General features: G+C 51.5%; 1 protein-coding gene across 4 annotated transcripts in view; it reads right to left on the bottom strand.

The window, feature by feature from the left end:
* Positions 1 to 1,206: 1,206 nt before the first annotated feature.
* Positions 1,207 to 20,783, bottom strand: part of RBM20 (RNA binding motif protein 20) — a 184,612-nt gene continuing 165,035 nt past the window's right edge. For all 4 annotated transcript variants that reach the window (XM_073904209.1, XM_073904208.1, XM_025881115.2 and 1 more), the window contains 5 exons: positions 18,164 to 18,268; positions 16,407 to 17,067; positions 14,711 to 14,845; positions 8,205 to 8,326; positions 1,207 to 4,187 (listed from right to left, as the gene is read on the bottom strand). In XM_073904209.1, coding sequence (XP_073760310.1) covers positions 4,077 to 4,187; positions 8,205 to 8,326; positions 14,711 to 14,845; positions 16,407 to 17,067; positions 18,164 to 18,268 — 1,134 coding nt within the window. In that variant the 3' untranslated portion in view covers positions 1,207 to 4,076. The remainder of the gene's footprint in view (positions 4,188 to 8,204; positions 8,327 to 14,710; positions 14,846 to 16,406; positions 17,068 to 18,163; positions 18,269 to 20,783) is intronic.

The following is a 20,783-nucleotide window of genomic DNA, read 5'->3' on the forward strand; positions in this document are numbered from 1 at the left end:
TGTCAGAGCTCTGGCTTGGTAGACTGGCTCAGAACCAGGTTCTAGGGCCTTAAAGAATATTGGAGAGAAAATGGGAATGCCCAGGCAAGGGCGGGGGGACTGCAATTCAGGGGGTCCCCTGACAGGATATCTCCAGCGCACAGCCCTGGGGAGTGCCATCTGACAGAATACGAGGTGCACGGTGCCCCCCAGAGCTATGCCACCCAGAGGGACATGCAGGGCCTGGGGACCGGGGACACAGTCATCCATCCTGGATCCTGAACTTGGAGCAGAGGACAAGCTCCAGGCCCACTCACTACTTTGGCCAGCTGGGGCCCAGCCAGCAGTGGCAGGGAAGGATGCTTCTCCACCCCTCCTGGTGGGAACAGGAGGCCTGAGCTCAGTGCCCGGATGGCCACAATAGGCTGAGGGTTGGGCGGGGGAGCAGTAACAGGCTCGACAGGAACTTTCCTCAGATCTACAATCTGCTCCTGCTAATTACAGGCGGCCCCACTCACTTCACCCTCTGGGGCCAGACTGCACAGCCCCTCCCCGTTGACTCAGGAGCACTGCCAACAGGAGGGAAGGGCCCACAGAAGGTTCCAGGCCGTTCAAAGGACTGGCCAACTGGGCTCAGGAGACTGGCCTTGTTTTGCTAGAAGAAATGGTTGAGAAAGAGCTTAGGATTCCAAAAGCAAACAAGGTTCAGTACCAGGCAGCATACCAAGTGTTTTCACCAGCAATTACCTTAAACCTGAAACAACCCAGAGGTGATGTACACCATTATCCCCCTGGACACTCAAGGACTCGGGACTCAAGAAGTCACAGGGCTAACGAGAGCCGGGGCTGGGCATCAACCACCTCACAGAGGATGGAATGGTCAGAAACGACCCGACCTGACCTGGGGCAGGACAACGGGGTTCAGCCTGGGCGAAGACTCGGGGCAGTGGGCAGCAGGTTTATAAGAGGCCAAGAGACTTTTCTATCTGATACTTCGAAAGGAACAGCAGCTCTCCACTTTCCCCGACTCACACTTCGGGAGGCTCACCCGATTCCCCAGAGTTCCAGAGAGAAGCTGCTGTGTCTTCTCTGTTCAACCCTTTAGAGACCTCCTAGATTCAGAGAGGGGCCAGGTCCCAACCTCTGTGCTCAGCGAGGTCCGCCCAGCCAAATGTCGAGGGCCCCCTGCATGACAGACAGCTACTCACAAGCTTTCAAATTCTCTTTATTAAAAATCCTTTTTTTTTCCTTTTGTAAAAACAAACACTTGCGGTCAATTATACAGATCAGGAAAAGTGATGACGATTTATAAGACACTCAACAAATTCTAATACTTTACAAGTTCAAACTTAAATTAACTAGTGTTTTTCTTTTTCTCATAAGCTCAAAAAGCAAACTCTGGTCCAGTTCGAGTACAACCTAACAGATCACAGCCTCAGACTGTCCAAGGAAGGGACAGTAATGGCTGTCCTCACACCAACATCAAATCTACCAAATTCTTTGGGAATACTGCCTGTATATACTTTATTTTGGGTGTTTTACGATGAAAAGAAAACTACCTCGGCCTTTTGCTACCTTAACCCTGGGTACAAATGAATCTGTTGCTCAAGGTAGCAGATGCTCTTAAACAAGCTCTTTGGGAAGACACTTTGAAATCGTTGACAAACACTGAAGAAAAGCTTCAAAAAATAAGTCAGTATTTTCCTGGTTGCCTGTAATATTGCATTGTGTATGACACATGTACGAATAAAAAGTGCAAATTATAGAGTGGGTGAAGGACCATGCCAATGGAATTGTATAAAAATAAATATAAATAAATACAAATATATACACAAATGCAGAATCTTAGATGAGTTTTAAAGTGAAGGTTCTGATTGGATGCAGAAAGCCTCTCCTCGATCCCTCCCAGGGGCTCTCACCAGCTGTCCAGTATGGAGAAGCTCAGTCTATCAGCAAGGGAACCATCCCATTACTTGGGAATGAGGCTGTTTGAACAGCCATCCTGATTTCCATGGAAACGGTGCTGTCAGGGCGGGGAGCGGGGAGGAGCTGGCTGGGTCGGCTTTCACTTTGTGGGGAGAAAAGACTGCCAGCCTCTCTGAAAATGCTCAGTTCCAGCCTCCGGTGGTGGTGATAGGCTCTTCCCAGCAAGGTGCCCAGGGAGCTGGCCCTGGACATCCCCGGAGTGGGAAGGATGACAAATAGGGCCAGAGGTTTTCCCAGAAATGGGGGAGGCCGGTCTCCAGGACACCAGGTAAAAACCTGTGGAGGCAGCTTGAGCTGAGCTGCCATCTTCAGAGCCCACTCTCTTTGAGACACCAGCCTTTCCGAGGCCCCCAGATGGCCTCACGCCACGGTCAGGCTTCCTGCTTCCTCCAGCCCCTGACGGCGCGTGCCCAGGCTGGTTGGTTGGCCTCTGGTGCTGGCCTTCTCTGTTCTCTTTCGCAAGAGTTCCCTGCAACTCTCTCCTCACCAGTAACCATGTGCCCGAGGTTTACACAGGATCATTTTATGTCCTACATTTCTTCCTTCTCTGCGCCTCAGATTCACTGATAAAATGTCAGTGTCGAACTCAGATAATTTCTCTATTCTTCTGCCATTAGTGCAGAGGACAGAATGTGCAGTATACAGATCTACCATAAAAAAATCTTATCTACTATAAAAAATGCAAAAAATAATATAATACAAACAATCCCTTCCTAGTCTATCTATCTGCGGTCAGGAATAGAAACACAGGAACCATCTTCCCAGGGATGAGCCAGGGAAGTAGCTCAGCTTGTGGAAACAGCACAAGGCTCCCCTCTGACCTTCTTGAGGTCTTCCTCAGGGCTATGACCAAGCCTCATTTCCCCCCAGCACCTGTGTCCCAAACGCTCCCAATGGAACATCAGACTCTCTAGTCTGGGGGCCTGAAGGAACTCACCTCCAGTATCAGAAAGCCCTACAGGAAGAAGAGTTCTGTTCTTCGTGACATTCAACATCAAAGTGTGCACACAGGGGTCCTCAAATGCCCTTGGCCTCCTGCCCACCTACCAAGTCCTGGCAATCCTCAAATGCTGCTCTTCACTCCTGCAGCCTTGCTCTTCCCTTAGTTTCTCTCTCCACTGAGAGACCATTTTAAAAACCATCCCACTGAGAGGCTGCTGGAGCCCAGAGCGCAGGCACCAAGAACGAGTCGAGGACAGATGCCATTTCCCTGTTTTTATGTCTCTTGAGCCAGTGCCACACGGGGCTGGGAGGCCAACATTCGACCCAAGCCCGTACCAACTATTGTTTTGGCAGAAGGGAGAAGACACTACTGTTTTCATTTTTAATTGAAGTGAATCTATACCAAATTCATTGTCCAGGACAGAACAAAGCTTGGCACCTCCTGAAATCCTGAGGATGGAAATAAGTTTGGGGGGCGGGGAGGACTTAACAGAGCTTCCAAAACAAAGAGCTCTTTTCCTCCTCTGTGAAATTCATTGCTTTTATGTTAAGGCATGAATCTGGTGGACTTCTAGAGGAACTGAGAGGATGAAAGCGTTATTAAAAACGGGGGCTTTTCAAAAAGATGGTCCCGCTGGAGGAACTCCCAGCTTCTGCCAGCTGCTGGTCTAGGCGCCCCCCCCACCCCAGGCCTGCAGGACCCGACACCTCCCCCGGCTCAGGACACCAGGTGCAGAAAATGCTCCAGGCCCCCAAAATGGGTCTTGACCCGGGAGTTTCCGGGAGATCTCTTCCTTGGTTGATCAGGCTGGCCTGACCTGTCCTGTCCCATCAAGAATTTGAACACTGTGAAAATCCCTGAGAAGTTGGGTTTTATGAAAAATAAATGACCCTTGGCACAGAAGGTGAGAGAGAGGGAGGGAGGGGGAAGAAGAGAGAAGCAAATTGAAGGAAACAAGAATCAGGGAGGTGGGGGGAGAGAGGGTGGCCCTCAGCCGCTGGACACATCAGGTGACAGCTTCACTGCGGAGACACTTCGAGGGCATTTTCACGAGTCTCCGGGGACAAGCCGAGGCAACATGGCCGGCCTGGTTTTCCTTCCTCTCTGGCTTTAGCTTCCGTTGCTGAGGTCAGGAAGGCCCCACCTCGGCTCCCGGCTTCCCGCAGCGTCAAGGCTTCTTCCTCTCAAAGTGCGGCATGATTGCACCCTCTTCAGGCCTGGGGCTGCCGGCCCCCTCGGGCTCCTTGAGGCCCTGCTGGGCCAGCTGGGACAAGTACTTCTGCGGTGGGGAGAGAGGGGGGCAAAGGGAAGGGACAGGGTCAGCGGTGACCTGGCGGGAGAGGGGAGGGGAGGGGAGGGGAGGATGTACCTGGGCCCCTTCTCCCATCATGTCTCCCAGTGTGTGGGCCCCCCCCAACCCTCCCTAGTCCTTCTGGGGCTACAGGACCCATGCTAAGCTCCCTCCTCTCTCTGTTTACAAGTACCGCCGGGCTGTCCTAGAAAACACATCCTAACAATGGGACCACTTCCAAAGCCCTTCTCCTGTGCAAGCGCTTTTCTCTTTCCTTACAGAAACTCACTGAATGCTCACAAGGACTCCACTTGTTTTCCAGAAGAGCCTCAGCGCCCCGGGGCATGTGTGCATGTGACAGGCAGGGGGGACCAGAGGCCAGGCGGACTGGGGCCGACCTACGGAGGGGAGAGCAGCACTGCCCTGCGCGGATTGCCAAAGACGGGCTGCCGCCTCTCGTAGCCACCTGTTTCCTGGTGGGCAGAAGGCAGGCTGAGAGCCCGGAGGTCTGTCGCTGGATTCCTGTTCTGTAGCTGGGAGCTGCCTCATACCGCCCCCCGAATACTCGCTGCTATCACCACCGGCCCCCCAGCCACACGGCAGGCCGCCCCTGGGATTCTAGATTCCATGCAGAGACACAACTGGGGCCCCTGCGGGGTCCTCTGAAAGCCCAGGCAGCAGGGGGCAGTGCAAAGAGCACTGGATTAGGAGTCAGTGGGCAAGTGGTCACATGTGTGGGTTCTGCTGCCAGATGACCCGGGTTCAAATCCTAGCTCTCGGCAGGCAAGACACCCAGGATCTCTGACATCTGTGCAGTGTGGCTAACAACAGGAACTATCACTGTAAGGCGGCTGTGAAGTCCGCGGGAGGTACCGTAAGCACTCAGCACAGCGCCTGGCTCAGAATAAGTACCCGGTAATGCTGTCCTTTATCATGAGGGGCATCGGCCTTCTGACCCTGGGAACGTACTCATCTTCTCTCTGCCTCTGATTCCTAATCTGGTAAATGGGAGAAACGGTGCCTTCCTCCTCCCAGGGTGATTTTGAGGGTCAGATGCCCTGCTCTCTCTAGAAGAAACTGGTTGGCTCTGAGAGGTGGGTGAGCCTGATGGGGAGAGCAGCAGACCAACTGTGGGTCCCTGAGGGTCAGGCTGCTGAGGGAGGGCCTAGTTTGTCCTCCGCCTCACCCCAGGAAGGGAAATGTGGGCTCACTCCTCTCTGGACCTGGAGCCAGGGAGGCATCTAGCTTTCCTATCTGACTCCCCCCGTTGTTCTGGGTCACTCGGGATGGGTTCTCTTCGGGTTATGACCAGCAGTGGGGGCCCAGCAGAGGCTGCACAGAGAGAAAGGGGGCTCCTTCCACCTGCTCCCCACCTCAAAGAGCAATCCCTCACCCCCACCTCAAGGCCTGCTGGTGGTGCTAAGTTTACAAGCCACCTGACTTAAGTGTGAGCCAACACCTGCTGCTTGGGTTTGAATTCTTCACTTTTCACACATGTAACGTGGGGTAGTGTGAGGTGCGTGAGGCTGTGTGGACAAGAGACATTCTGTCAAGGCCACTGACAGAAACCTTATCTGAGAAGCCCGCGGTGGAGGCCCCCAGCTCCCCAACAGGTGTGCTGGAGAAACCTGAACTGCAGTTGGCGGGCCTTGAAAGGCTTAGCCCATGTCTGGCCCTGACGTGCCTGGGGACCACGGGAATGGCTCTGGCCTGCTCTGGGGAGGTGAGTCTGCCTGGGGGGTTGGCCCATAGGCCCAGAACACAGTGTAGTCCACTGTCCTGGAAAAAAAAAAATACAGGACTTAGAATCAGAGGCCCTGGCAAGTCTGGACTCATCCTGACTTCTTGAGTGATCTTGAGTTGTGTGGTCTCCTTGAGAACTACACAATCCAGCTGAGAACACCACATGAAATCAAGAGCTCTCACACTGAGGTATCAGAACCTGCTGTTTTTTTAAATGAGGATTTTCAGGCCCAGCCCTGGAGAGAATGAATAGCAGGTGTAGGGTGGGTCCAGGAAGCTGCATGTTTTAAAATTGCCAGCTGGTATGAGAACCACAGTTGGCGAAAATCAGGACCAGATGATCTCCAAGACCCCACCCCGCGCTGCCATTCTATAGGTTTTATCTCGCTGGGGTGGGGGATGATGATGTCTTCAGGGTAGATGGCCACCCTCCGCTGGCTCTGTAGAGCCCAGTCTGGATCCTTGGTCTGGTCAAGTCAGGCCTTCACTGCGCTCCCCCAGGAGAGGCCAGGACTTGGGCCCCAGGCCCCACAGCTTCCTTCATCACAGAGTGGCTGCTCCGCAGAGGGAAATCAGGAGGCTTAAATGACATGAGTCCGGGCATAGCCAATGACAATCCCTTGCAGATGCTGACACAGGCCGTGCCATTATGGGTCTTGGTTTGCAAGATCAGCTTAACAGGCTAAAAAAGGGCAAGTGATTAAGAATCAGGCAGTCTGTTTCCGGGCCTGGTAACTCACCATCTGCATGGCCTTGGACAAATCACATAGCTTCTCTAGGCCTCAGTTTCCTCAACAAAAAACAAGAGTTGGCCCATATCTGAGTCTCTTAACTAGGGATGCACAATGGAATCATATGGAGAACTTTCTCAAATTATGTATTCCTGGATCACCTCCCCCCATTCTACTGACTAGCTCACTTCATATATATATATATATGTATGTATGTATGTATACTTTCAAAACACTGTCCAGGTGACTCTGTTTCACACCTCTGGTTGAAAAATCCTCGATCAGCCACTCTAACAATTTAACAGCAATGTCTGCTCTGGAGTTAGGACATGCTGCCACCACGAGGGTCTGCCCTAGGTGAGGTCTTATGTGCCAAAAAACTAGTCTGGCTCCTTGTAGTAAAAACATAAGGTGCCTTGGAATACTTATCCCTGGGCATCTGATATACCATGCTTTCTATTAAGTTCCCGAAGGTCCCCCCCACCCCACCTGAAGTTGCAACATGCTGCATGTCAGTTAGGTATGTATTACAGAACAGTCTTTCATTGATTCTAAGAGGAGGTTTTCTTCCCCCACACGTTAACATCTCTGAAACTGAGACGCATTTTACAATTGATGGAGTCTCACCATTTACTTTGCAACAATTTTTTTCCTATCGGTATCCAAAAAGTGGTAGTGTGTCTTATAACTGCTCAGACCTCGGATTGCATGAAACACAGTAGTATTTTTTATATGTCCCCTGTTACTATACCATAAAAGTTACTTATTTTATTTATCGCTTATCTCCTACACTCAGATGGAAGCTCCAAGAGGGCAAGGGTTTTTGTCTTTTGCTTGTGTATATGTTTATAATTTTTTAAAGTTTTATTTATCTGAGAAAGAGAGAGAGAGAGAGCAGGAGCAAGGGGAGGGAGCAGAGGGAGAAGCAGACTCCTTGCCAAGCGGGGAGCCTGATGCGGGGTTCGATCCCAGGACCCTGAGATCACGACCTGGGCTGAAGGCAGACACTTAACTGACTGAGCCACCCAGGCACCCCTCTGTGTGTGTGTGTGTGTGTGTGTGTGTGTGTGAGTGGTTTTGTTGTTGTTTTATCTCCAGCACCTAGAACAGTGTCTGGTACATAGCATGCCTCTGATAAATAGTTGCAGTGCAGATGAACATTTGAATAGAACATAATGGTGATTTTTATTGCAGCAAACAGGGATACTGCATGGGGGGAACAGAAACAGAGAAATGCCTGCATCTAGAATATCCAGGTCTTGTGAAAAGGGGTCAGCCTCCAGCATGGACCGGGTGATCCCTAACTCAAGTTACTCAGACCAGGGGGAGAGGCAGATACCCCCAAACCCGCCCCCAACAGAATGCTGTAAGTACTCCAGGGGAGACAGATGTCCTGAGAGCACAGGGAAGGCGCCAGCATGTGGAGCAGCAACCTGGGGGAGACGGGCCTGGGGAAAGAGTGGTTCTCCACATGGTGGAAGGACAACAACCGGGGAGCTCCCTGGTACTGGGCAAGGAAGGCTCCACGTACCTGTAAGTTCCTGTAGTGGACAGCACTGCGACAGTGGCTTGTCTTCGCCATCTCCTCGCTCGTGTAGAACAGCCCACACAGCTTACAGTAAAACCCAGTCCTGGGCACCACGAACTCCACCCCTGCAGGAGGATGGGGGACGAACAGGCAGGAATTAGGAAGGCCACGTGAGGCCCCTGTGGTCCTGCCAGGCGGCAGGTGGAAATGGGAGCACTGAGCTCCATCCCTCACTTGCTGTTGACTCTGGCTGGTTATTGAGCTTCTCCAAGCCTAGTTTCCTCATCTGCAAAGCAAGGCTGAGAACAGGGCTGACTCCATTCCCAGGTGGTTGTGAAGGAAGGGACATACTCCCTCAGGGGTGAGGGAGTGTTTCACAATTCTCTGCTCTGCAGCGGTTCCTGGGAATGGGGCCCGGACCCTCCCATCATCAGCCTGCTTCCAGGGAAACGAGGAGGAAGCGTTCCATTTCTCCACGCTGCACCCCTCTCTCTCTAGCTGTCAGGGCCAGGATTCAGGAAGGATGCTGTCATTTTTGTGAGTTTTAGAATTATACTCATTAAAGAAAACTTTAAAAATACACAAAAGTGAGGAAAAATCACTTTAGAGTCATTCCAATCAAAACATTTTCTCCCATACTATCTCTAGGTAGAGCTTTTTTTGGGTCAGGAGGCAGTTTTCATTGTACCCTAAGTATAGTTCTGTCTCCTCCCTTTTTCATGTAATCGTGTATCATAAACATCTTCCCATCGTCCAGTGTTTACATCTGAACCACCCAGCGATAGCATTTTACTTATGGGATTTGCTAAACAGAAGTCACAGGATTCTGGGAGGCCTTCTGATTTTGCGGAAAGGAAAGGGTGGCCCGATGGCGAGAGAAGTGACAGTGTCACAGCCCAGAGGATGCATCTTTGAAGGCACGGTGGCTGTTCCAGCCTTCGCCAAGGTGTCTGGGGGTCACCGTTCTCCTCTTGAAGCCATGGTCGGCAGAGTGGAAAGAGCCCAGGTCTGAGAGGGCACAGACCAGACTCCAGTAAGAACACGTGGGAAGCTGGGGGGAGTCAGAACTGTTAGCAGAAGAGCAGGGCATCAGGGCCGTGAAAAGCAGGGCCCCTTGGGGAATGGCGGGAATGGGCCGGCGGCTCCTGCTCTCAGGCTGGGGGGCTGGCGTGTGCGCGCCCGCACTTGGCTGGTCTGCTGCCCACCTGCTTAGCACCCGTGGCCCTGTGGGGGGCCAGGGGGGCCGCAGCGGGTGGAGGGGGGCCCAGGGCAGGGGGGCCCGCCCTCCAGGGGGACTGCGGCCACTTCTGGCAGAGAGGGAGACCGCCCAGGGCTCCATCAAGGCGCTGCGTGGGACCACAAGCCTGGGCTTCCTTCACTTCCCTCCTGCCGCGTCCTATGGGATGGAGACCCTGCCACGGAGTGGGTGCTTAGACTTGTAATTACAACTTTTTTTTCATTTCAAAAGAGCCACTTATCAGTGTGCAGCGGCCAGCCTGGATGGAGGCGGGAGCCCGGGAGGGCTGCCCAAGGCCTGCTTTGACTGATTGCTCCTCTGTGGTTTGGGCCTGGTTTTGGCAGCCTCCTCAGCCAGTTTTCTCTAACTGCCACGCAGCTCGCTGCCCTGCCCGCAGCAGCCCCCAGCAGGGACGGGGCCTCTCTTGGGCCCGTTGCCCAGAAAGAGGCTGTGCCCTTGCCCTCCTCACCTTCCTCCCACCCCCACGGCAAAGGACTGAAAAGTGGTCCCTGCTCTGCCTGTGGGTGGCCGGCTGGCCCCTCCACCTCACTCACAGGCCCACGGCAGAGGAACCGTAAGCAAGGCCTGCCTTGGTCCTCTGTTCCCACAGAACAGTTCTCCCCAGCCTGCTCTGTACGGAGATGTCCACACAAGACAAGATAAAGGCCACTGGGAGAGGAGACGCACCACCCGGAGGCCACAGGGAGCAGACCCAAGCCTGCGATCCCAGCTGCTCCCTCTATCCTGCCCCAGACCCTGCAGGAGGGGCCTGTGGGTGGTCCCAGCAAAGAAACCTTGGGGTTTCATGGCAGGGCCCTGGTAAGGCCTCCAGTGTCCTCCAGGTTTTCCAAGAGGCCTTCCAGCCCATGTCCTGGGTCCCCAAGAAGGGGCGCCAGTGCCTCAGAAGCCACCACAGAGCATGAAGCAGGGCCTGAGCTGTGGGCCCTTTCGACCCAAGCAGCAGAGCGACCATGTGAGGGGTTCTGGGTGAGATTTCACTGGAACAAAGGTGTCCACTGCCAAAACAAAAAAAAAAGGCTTGGAAGCCACAGTATAGTGGAGAGAAAATGGAATTTAGAGTCCGAAAGATCTAGCTCTTACATACACTGTGTGGCTGTGGGTACATTATTTAAACTCTCTGAGATTAGCCCCCTCATCTATAAAATAGAAATAATACTCCCACAAACGGTGTTATCATTTTGCCTGGTGCTCAAAAAATATTCATTTCCTGCCACGTGTTAAACATTTCTCCACAGAGGCCTTCTTGCCCTCTAACCCGGGGCCGCCTGGAGAGCTCGGGCTCCAAAGGTGGGCAGCAACTCTTCCCTGTCCGTGTCTGATGCCCAGCGGCCGTCAGGCAGTACCAGGTGCTTAAAAGCACTGAGGAAGGAGAAGTCTGAGGAGGATCCCCAAACGCCTGGCAAACCCCCCCTCCCCCGCCCAGTCACTGGGACTTGCCATGGGCACCACATGCCAACACCACCTCAGGATGCCTCTGGAATGGGAGGGCCAGAAGTGAAGAAAACTGTCACTGCCCCAACCCGTCTGGAGCCACTGGGTCCTCCCATTTTTCAGCCTCTATTAAGCATGACAATTAAAGCTGTATTTGCTTTCTAATAATAGCTCCTGGGCCGGGTAATTATAACTCCACCATCCTAGCAAATCCTGTGATGGGTGGAGGGGGAGCTTGCGTTTTGCAGGCAATGCCCTTTGGTTCTGGAAGCGCAGACCTTGGCAGGCTCAGGCTGGCCGGGGTCACTCAGAGCTGGCCTCAAACCCATGGGGCCGTGTGCCCTCTCTCTACTCCCCCGACCCCATGTCCACCCCATTCCCCCAAGCACTGGGATCTCACCTCCCTTTACTCTGGGTCCTTGGCACTCCCTCTTTGGCTCCCTGCTCTCCACAGGGACAAAGCCTGAAGGCTGTTCCCTCCCTCCCTAGAAGTCTCTGCAGGAGTGCTGGATTCCGGAGCATAAGGGGCATGCAGCCCCAGTGAGAGGAAAAAGTAGGGCTCAATAATTACTTCATGAATGAGTAGTAGCAACAGAGAATCCTCCTAGAAGACACTAAGACGTGACACATATTCATTCATTTCCTCCTCAAACTAACTATACATGGTAGGCTTCTATTACTACCCTTAGTTATTGATGAAGAAAGTCAATAAATCAATGAGGAGAGCTGAAAAGGGTCGCTCTTTGTCCGCTAGCCAGCTGAGATATAAACCTGGGGAATCAGATTCCACAGTCTGTGCTCTTAGCCACTGCGCAAAAATTGCCTTTCCTACATTGTGCTTCCTGAACCAGAGAGACAGGAGGGCAGAGTGGTCTCAGATTGGAAACCCGGAGCTCTGACCTGACCTCCTTGCTGTGTGACCTTGGGTAAGTATCTGCACTTGTTTCCTCTCTTGTCAAATGTGGAGAATGGTGCCATACCCCCACCCCCTAAGATCAATAAGATAATGGGTCTCAAAGCTCATCGAAGACTACATGCAATACAAAAGCACAATCTGTTACAGCCCCAAACAGGAAACAACCCAAATGCCCATCAAGGGCTCAAAATAATTACGCTGAGTGAAAGAAGTCAGGCAAAAACACTATAGTCCAGATGATTCCCTTTGGATTCAAACTCATATTTAGTGACAGAAAGCAGATCAGTGGTTCCCTGGGGACTGAGGTGTGGGGAGGGAGGAATGACAAAGGAGCATCAGGAAACTTGGGAGGTGACAAATACGTTCACTATGTTACTGTGGTAATTAGTCTCCCAGGTGTACACATATGTCCAAACTGATCAACCATACACTTTAGACACGTGCACTTCTTTAACATCAATTATACTTCATTAGAACTGTTTTTAAAAAGCAGAACGAGATACCATTTTCCTAACAGTTTGGTAAAGATTCAAAACTGATGACGTCCAAATTTGGTAAGGAAGCAGAGAATGAGAATTCTCACTCTGGCAGGGAAAACTGGTATAAACTTTTTGGAGTGCAGTTTGGCAGCAATTATGAAAATATGAACTGCAAATATACATCACACCACAACCCCCACCCCCCGCTCCCAGTCTAGGATGCTGTCCTGCAGAAACCCTGGCAGGCACACAAAGGTGACAGCATGTTTGGAAGGCAGCAGAGCATAGAGGAAGCATGGTCCTATGAGTCAAACTACTGGGATTTGAATCCTGACTCCAGTCTTTGCGAATCATCAGCTTTGTAACCCTGCATCTCAGATTTCGAACTTATAAAATAAGGATAAAAATATTATCTACCTCATAGGTGTTTTGAGAGAGTTAAATAATGAGGTAAGCACTAGAAATGGTGCTTGCATGGTAAATGAGAAACATAAAAGCTTAACTATTACAGCATTTTAATAATGGGGAAAAACTGAAAACATGCTAAATGTTCACCAGTAGAGAAATGGATAAGTAATTTACGGTACATCTTCTAGGGTGCAAAATCTGCAATCGTTAAGAAGAATGCATTGTCTGTATACTGACTTGAAGAGGTCTCTGAGTCCCACTGTTAAGTTAAAAAAGCAAATTGTAGAACATTCTGTGTATGGTGTGACCTAGTCTCCGTGGGTATGACCGTGACTACCTCTGGAGCAGGGGGAGAAACTGGAGTGAAGAGATACAACATTTAACATTGACTTTACATGGCTCTTATTTTTTACACTTGTCATAATAATCTATCACACTTTTTGGAATGAAAAACAATTTTTAAAGACATAAATCACAAGGTGGCAGAACTTATTCTTAATTTTACTTGTGTGGGTCGCACAGATTCCAAGTTGTTGGATGCCAAGAGACTTGTGTTACATTTCTCAACCGCCCCAGAGTGCCTTGCAGGGTGCCATGTTGTCTAGAAAGTGCTGCTCAGTAAAAATGGGTACCCTATGAAAATGGAACATTTGGAGGGCAGAAACAGTAATAAATGTTTAAAAGGAGATGAAAAGAAAGAGAAACCCGATGGAAAGGGTGAGCCTCCATATTGACCAGCCCCTCCCTGAGTAAGCAGACGTGTGGTCATCGGTCCTCACATAACCCGTTCTTCTCGTGCTTCCTTGGGACGCTTTCCCAAAGGACGCCTTCCTAAGCTCTCTCTCCAGTGGCTGTTACTACTCCTTTGTCTCATTGCTTTCCAACCTCTCAGAGTCAATGCAAAGACTCAAAGACAACGTGGAGTGGGAGTCACCGGGTTAGCAGTGGTTATCAGAAGCTCCCAGGGCACTTTATTGAAGTAACTTCACTCCTTACCCTGAGGTTCTAGTTAACTCTCCCCTTTGAAAATGTGTCCTAGGTGATTCTATTATTAACCTCCCTTCCTGCACCTGCCCCCACCACTTCCACTACTGAAAATTCCACTATATAATTGATCTGATTCATTTCCATATTACCAGTGAAAAAAACTAAGGCTCAGGAACCCCAGTGAGGCCTCTGCATTTGCACAGTCCCTGCCCAAAGCCTGAGCCACCTCCTTCTCAGTGCCTCCCACCAGCTGCGTCCCTGGACCCCCAATTTCCATTCTGCCTCTGGCTGGGTTGCCTTCTCTGGCCAGGTGGGTTCTGATAGTACCTTCCATTCCCAGGGCCTCCGAGAAAAGTATTTTTACATCTCTCTGTCTCCCTTTTTATTGACTTGTTAATAAAGGACTTATAGGGACTGGAAAAAATAAAAACCAAAATACATTCCTGGGTATGACTTGTCTGAGGTCATGCAGTCATCCAATAAGTGAAACAGGAAGGAAAGGGGCCCAGGTCTCTCTCTGTTCAATGCTCCCTCTACCAAATATAGAGTGTCTCCCCAAATGCAGTGTCTTCAGCATCATTGCCTCAGAGAAGCTGGTCCTTCAAAGAGGAAAAAAAAATGTAGCACTGTCTTGGAAAGGGCTGGGGCAAGGAGGGTAGGGAAGCCAGGAGCAGAAGAGGTTCATTTCTGTTGACTTTGGGCGGCCACTGGGGCCTCTGATCTCTGCCTGAATAAAGGCCGTGTGGTCAGGAATAAAGCATTCCTGAACAGGGAAAGCGAGTTTCTCTTTGCTCTGGCTCTCAGGGCAGTACTGTTCAGGGCCTGACGTCATGAGGTATCTGTTCTACTATCGGGAGACTGAAATTGCAAGAAACCCTAAAGATACGCACCATACCTATCCCGGTTATTACATCCGACATTAAGCACAACAACAAAATGACAAAAAAGCCCTTGGGACCTCTTAGATGTTACCATGGCGCTATCATTTCCTGGAGCTGAATGCTCAGGAAGGACTGTGTACTTCACCTACCTAGAGGGATGCTAAGTTCACTGAACACATCCTCTGGTTCCCAGGAAGGCAAAGAGAGGGGCTGTTTCAGCTCCACCTCGGTGTATTCCAGTGACCTCACGTCCAGAGATTTCATTTCCACGTACTTGGGGTTGTCTGCAAAACATGGGCCAAGGTAGAGAACTAAGGAAGCACAATGTACTTCAAAGACCCTCTGCCATCTATTCTTGCACTTTGTGCTCAGGCATGGTCCCTCACGCTGCTTAATAACATGCAGTGAGGGCGAGGACTGCTAATTAGAGCAAAACGCTGTAATTGAGAGTTTGTTCCCCTGCCAAAAGAATGCCCCCCACACACGAACCCTCGGCAACTCCGCGCCTTGGGTCCGTGGGGGATGGGCTGCTGCCTCCTTCGGTTGGGATGATCCCCACCTTGCCCCCCCAACTCAGAAATCACTCCGTCTCCGCAGGCAGGAGGATGACCGGCGGCCAAACACTGTGCTGACGTGTCTAGGCACACAGGTTGGCGCAAAAGGCAATGCTACGTTCACCCCAAGCTTGTTGAGCGGTGTTATTAAATATGAGCTCCAAACACTGAGTAAGCTAGTCGGCCATAAACACCAGTGCGTGTTGAGACCTATACGGCAAAATAAAGGGGTTCAATCGGGGCACGGTGAACGTTTCGCTCCTTCTCTAGTCCTGCCTTCTGGAGACCCAGCCCAGGCCTCCCCGTTGCTCTGGCAACAAGGCAGGTGCTCAGGGCAGTTTCCATGGAGACTCGCAGGTGAAAAACAGCTCCGGTCAGCCCGCCATGCAGGAGAGCCCCAGCCTCCAGCAGCCCGACAGGCTCGTGCCAGCCACAGGGCGCTGGGCAGAAGGTTTCTTTTCAAGCCTTTACTCCACGGTTTCTGTCCCCGACTCTGGTCCCCCTCCCCGCCACCTTCAACGTGCTGCAGGCCCTCTGGGGAAGGAAGCGCTAGTTATTTTCCCGCGGAGAAGGCTGAGGGCTCCTCCTCCCCGCACCGCAGCCCTTGCCGGATCTTTGTTCCCACTTGGCAGAGAAGACAGGGCTTAGCCTATTTTAAACTCTGTCTCTCATGATGGCATAGTGCCGGGCACCCACACAGCATCACCTGCAGCGGAGACGGAGGACAGCCTGGGACAGGCCTCGCCTCCCCATCAGGCCATGGGGACTGAGGGGGTCTGTGCCGGGAGCCAGGGGAACGGGCCGTACCCCCGGGAGCCCCCCCGCCCCCCCGTCCCACCCGCTGCCCGCTCGGTGCTCCTTTCTCGCCTCCTGCTCTCCTGACCCCTCTCCCGGGCTTCACAGGGGTAACAGCCCGGGCGGTCCGCCCTTGGGCAGGCTTGAGAGGCCGTCTCCTGATCCAAGGAACCAGGGCCCCTTGGCCTGATAATTCAAAGCTTTCGCTGATTTTAGTTGTCAGAGTCCATCTGGGCTCCCGTAAATTCAGAGAAGTCTATCCTGTCTGAGTTTGCTTCTCAGAAAACATGTGGCCTCCTATCTGATTTCCTTTATACCATTTGCCGAGAAGCGCTAACCGTTTAACCAAGCCTTTGGGAGCTGGCTTTCTGCACCAGCTTGAATGCTGGTTGAAACCCTGCTCGTGTTCGTTCCAGCCTGCACGTGCCCGCACACCTCCCTAGGTGAGCAGTGGCCCCATCAACCCAACCGCACGGGAGAAAAGGGAGGTAGTTACCCTGGGTCGACACTCCTTGGCAAGCCTGGCTTTGGAGGTTGGTGTCGGTGCGAGGACTGGCTTTCCCCTCCAGGGGGCTGCCTTCACAAGCCCCGTCTTCGGGGGTCCCCCTGGCCTTGCAGTCATCGAGAGGTGGGCTAGGCTGCCGGGCCCCCTCCTCTGCTGGCTCCGGGGAAGACATTTGCTGGAGTGGAGGGGCCAGACGCACATCGGAGTGCTCCCCTCCCTCTGCCTGCTCCTCGTAGCAACCTGAACCCTCCAGTGAGAGGCCTGTCTTACGTTCAGCTGGCTTCCGCTCAGCGTCCAGATTTAGGCCAGGCATTTCTACGTCCATGTCACTGCGACAGCTCGTGGGGGTAGAAGGCAGGTCTTTGGGTGTCTTGAGGCTGATTTCCATGGCCCCGTTCCCCACGGGCTTCACTCCCTCATTGGTGAAGTCCTTGGCTATGTCCAGGTCTAAGGTGGTCATCACACAGGGACATATTTCTGGGCAGATTTTATCCTTCTGGTCAATGGGCACAATTTCTTCCAGTTCGGGGATGTCTGGTTCCATAATAAAATCTTCCTCCTCGCCAACCTCGTCCACCGTAACAAGCTCCTCCATGTTGGTGGGGTACCAGCTCTCCCCTTCGGCCTCACTTCCACTCTCCCACTCTTGCTCCTGAACAGACATGCAGAAGAAAGGTCAGAGAGTGGTGGAGGAGCAGGTCTTGGTATTCAACCAGAGGGCACAAACCTTGACCACTGGGCCCCTCTAATCAGAAAGATCCTGAGCACTCAGACTTCTGCCTGGGAACGCTTACTGGGTAATCAGGAGCTGCAAACCACCCAAGTCCCACATCGCTGATACATCCCTAGGATGAGGCTCAAAAACAGCATTTAGAATCAGCCCTTAATGATGAATCTACCACGTTTAAAATGGCACAAAGAATTTCAAACCCTGGTGTATAATAGGTGCTCAATAAAGTTTTCAAATGAATGAATGATAAAGTCATAAACTCTAAATAAATCAACTGGCTGGAGCTATTGCCTTGCATGAAGGCCATAAATGGAACTGTAGCAAAGTCCCCCTGAAAGGTCCCCCAAGCTCCTTTCCCACAAGGGTGCAACTTTCATAGCCATGGCTCACACTTGGCCCCTCCTGAAACTCTGTCATGTCCCCAGGAGCCAGATTTCGGAGATCAGCCCCCTCGCTAGCGATACTCATCTCTCCACCTCTCCTGACCAGAAAGGCACAAAGCTGGCTGCGTTCCAAACACGTTTCTTTTTGCTGAGGCAGCCACAGCACTATAACTGGATTTTTTTATTTTAATTAAGTAAAATAATCTTTACAAGCGCAGTAGATGTTTTGTTAATCCCAGGGTCTGGGCGTGCTGAGGTCAGGGCCCTAGCTTGAGCATCCGAAGCTCCCCTCTTCCCCCAGCCCCTCCCAAGGGAACTATTCTGGGAGCCTGGCTCTGAAGCCTGAGTCTTTTTTGGGCACATGTTTTCTCTGACGAGTGCAGCCAAGGTGCTGGAGACTGAGGCAGAGCCCAGGCATGTAGTAAAGATCTCCTTAATAAAGACTGCAGAGATCCCAGGCAAAACCATTCTTCCAAGAAGTGCTGGCTTCATTCGTGGCAGCCCAGGTGGGGTCTTGGACACAGCCCATGCAACGAGTGGGGCATCCCAGGGCAGGATGGGGATGCCTGAGACGCGGTGCCCATGGGCCGTCATGCAGATGTGGCGGTCCTGCCAGCACCTGGGACCAAATTTACCTTCTTTGTCCTTGTGTCTTCTGCATCCGGGCACTCTGTTCCTTTCTCCTGCCTGGCCGCTGATGAGGTGCTTTCTTCCATGCCTTCCTGCTCTTGTTTTCCAGCCTTACCAAAAAAGAACAGAACAAACCAAATCAACGGTGAGCAGGGGCAGAGGAGAGAGGGAGTGCCAAGAGAGAAAACAATATAGCTAACGGTCATCAGGTGTGTCTCACAGGCACATTTCCTTAAGCCTCACCAAACCCCTCGGAGGCAGATGCCTTGCCTGTTATAGATGAGGAAATGAAGGATCAGAGAGGTTAAGTAACTTGCTCAAGTCACACAGACAAGTGGAGGCACGGAAATGTCTCAGTGGTTGGACTGATATCTTTAGTGGGGCAGAAATCTCTGGCGAACTGGGTGTTTTTGCAGTTGTGAAACCTACAGGCAGGGAGGGTGAGTAAAGGGACCAAGGGCAAAGGGGTCCGGGGGTTGACAACCATCGTGGTGACATCTCCCCAAAAAGATCTGTTTTGGCCATAAAAATCACATCCAGGCCACTTATGGGTAGGAAGTGGGTTGCTAGTCAACCAGTGCCCCCCTAGCCCCTTTTTTGTCCTCTCTCTGACCTAGAGCTACAGCCCAAATTAGCAACCCCCTCCCTTCTTCCTTCCTTCTATTCCCTCCCGCAAATTCAGTCCCTCATGAGAGTTCGTGCTCATGTCTGAGAAATTGAACGACTGAAAGCCGGTGTGTTTGGTTTGGGAAATTAGGGTCTCTGACCAGCCTGAGAACTGGGGTCAGCAATCTATCATCCTCAAGCCAATCTGAACCAGTGCCTCTTTTTATATAATCTGTGAATTAACAAGGCTTTTCAAACTTTAAATAGTTGCATTTTAAATGACTACATAAGTACCCACATAAGATCTTCACTTTGGCTTCTTGGCCCACATAGCCTAAAATATTTACTGTCTGGTGCTTTGTAGGAAAAGTTTGCCAACCCCCATTTTAGAAGTTTTGGGGGGATATTCTCCCATGACTTCAACTTTGGCCACCAAATCAATGACTCTTTCTGGAGTTTCTCAAGGGCACATTGCATTTTCTCAACAATTTTGGCTGAGGTTGGCTCTAAGTAAATGACTCTAGTTCTGATTTCTTATGAGCAGTCACACCCCTCTTGAGTTGACAAGGAGCCAGCTGGGGCAGGAGCTCAGGGCTGACTGGTTTAACCAGTTACTACCAGACAGGGGAAGAGAGTTGAAATCCTTATGTCCTTGCTCTTTCTGGCATTTGGAGCAGAAGATTCCACTGTAAGCTCTGCTCTAGTCTTCTAAGCTAACCCAAGTGCAAAGCAGCTCCAAATGCCTTTTTAGCCATCAGAATCCATAGCGTCTACCAACAGGAGACCTCTTTCTTTATTTTTTCTCCCTGAATAAACTATCTATGGCCCTCCCTTTACCCTCCCCAAGCAATTCCTACAGCCACACTCCTAGGTCAACACAATAGAGGACTGCCCTCCCGCCCCCACCAAGTCCAAACTGGGAGAGGCGGGGACAGCCTGGCTGGCGGGAAGCATCTTGCCAGTAGGATCCCGGTGCTTCCTCCCTGCAGACAAAGGAAACGGAGCAGTGCCTTCAGTCCACCCTGTGCCCTGGGATCATGTGAGAGTAGCAGCTTAAGGGAAACCAACAAATGCAACCAATGCACCCAGGTGTCCACACCAGCTCACAGATGAAGACATTAGGTCTTAACTGTTACAAGCAGAGCTCTGCCTCCACAGGGCTAGGGCTATTGATAAACCACCTCCTAACTGTTCTCCCCCTTCTGCTCTGTGGCCTCCTCCCAAGTCTATTCTCCCCAAGGCAATCAAGAATGATCACTCCAAAATGCAAACACTATCATAACCTCACTGCACCTTCTTGCTTAAATATTTCATTTGCTTCCCCTTGCACTTGGGATGAAGACAAAAATCTGTAACCTGCCTACAAGGCCTTGCATGATATGACCCCGTCAACAAACCAGACATACCTCCCACCATTCTAACCCTGGCTGTCTCTGTTCCAGCAACACTGGACTCCAGCCACAGGGCCTTTGCACATGTTGTTCTATCTGTTCTCCTTCCTTTTCACTCAGTGAAACCTACCATTCCTTCAAATCGCAACAGTCCCATCCTAAGCCAGGGAAGCCTCTTGATTCATCACAGGCATTAACAGCACTGTATACCTCCATTGCCTTCTTAGCACTCAACATGCATGCTCTTCTACTCATGTGAGCAATTGATTAGTATGTCTTTCCACTAAACCATGAGCTTCAGGAGATCAGGGGTCATTTCAGCCTTCACTCAGAACTGTAGTCCTAGTGCTAGGTGCTCTGTGGACATCAGTCAATAGAAGAATGGAGACCTGAAGGCTTGAAGGGGGGGGTGTAGTGTTAACTAGCTCACACCTGCCTCTGGCATGCTTGGGTCTCTGTCTAGGCTCCGAACTAAGCATAAATAGGTTTTCTATTTCTCCCTCCTATGGACTGTTTATACTGGGGGCTGCATCCTAGGGACCCCTGGGCTCCATCTGGCCCACAGACATGTTTCGGCCTATACAGTTTCTAAAATGTGGGAAATTTCAGATATCTGGACTTTGGTGCT

The sequence above is a fragment of the Callorhinus ursinus genome, unplaced genomic scaffold (assembly GCF_003265705.2).
Source record: "Callorhinus ursinus isolate GAN/ISIS: 27379988/994484 unplaced genomic scaffold, GSC_fseal_2.0 scaffold20, whole genome shotgun sequence".
Classification (NCBI taxonomy): Eukaryota; Metazoa; Chordata; class Mammalia; order Carnivora; family Otariidae; genus Callorhinus; species Callorhinus ursinus.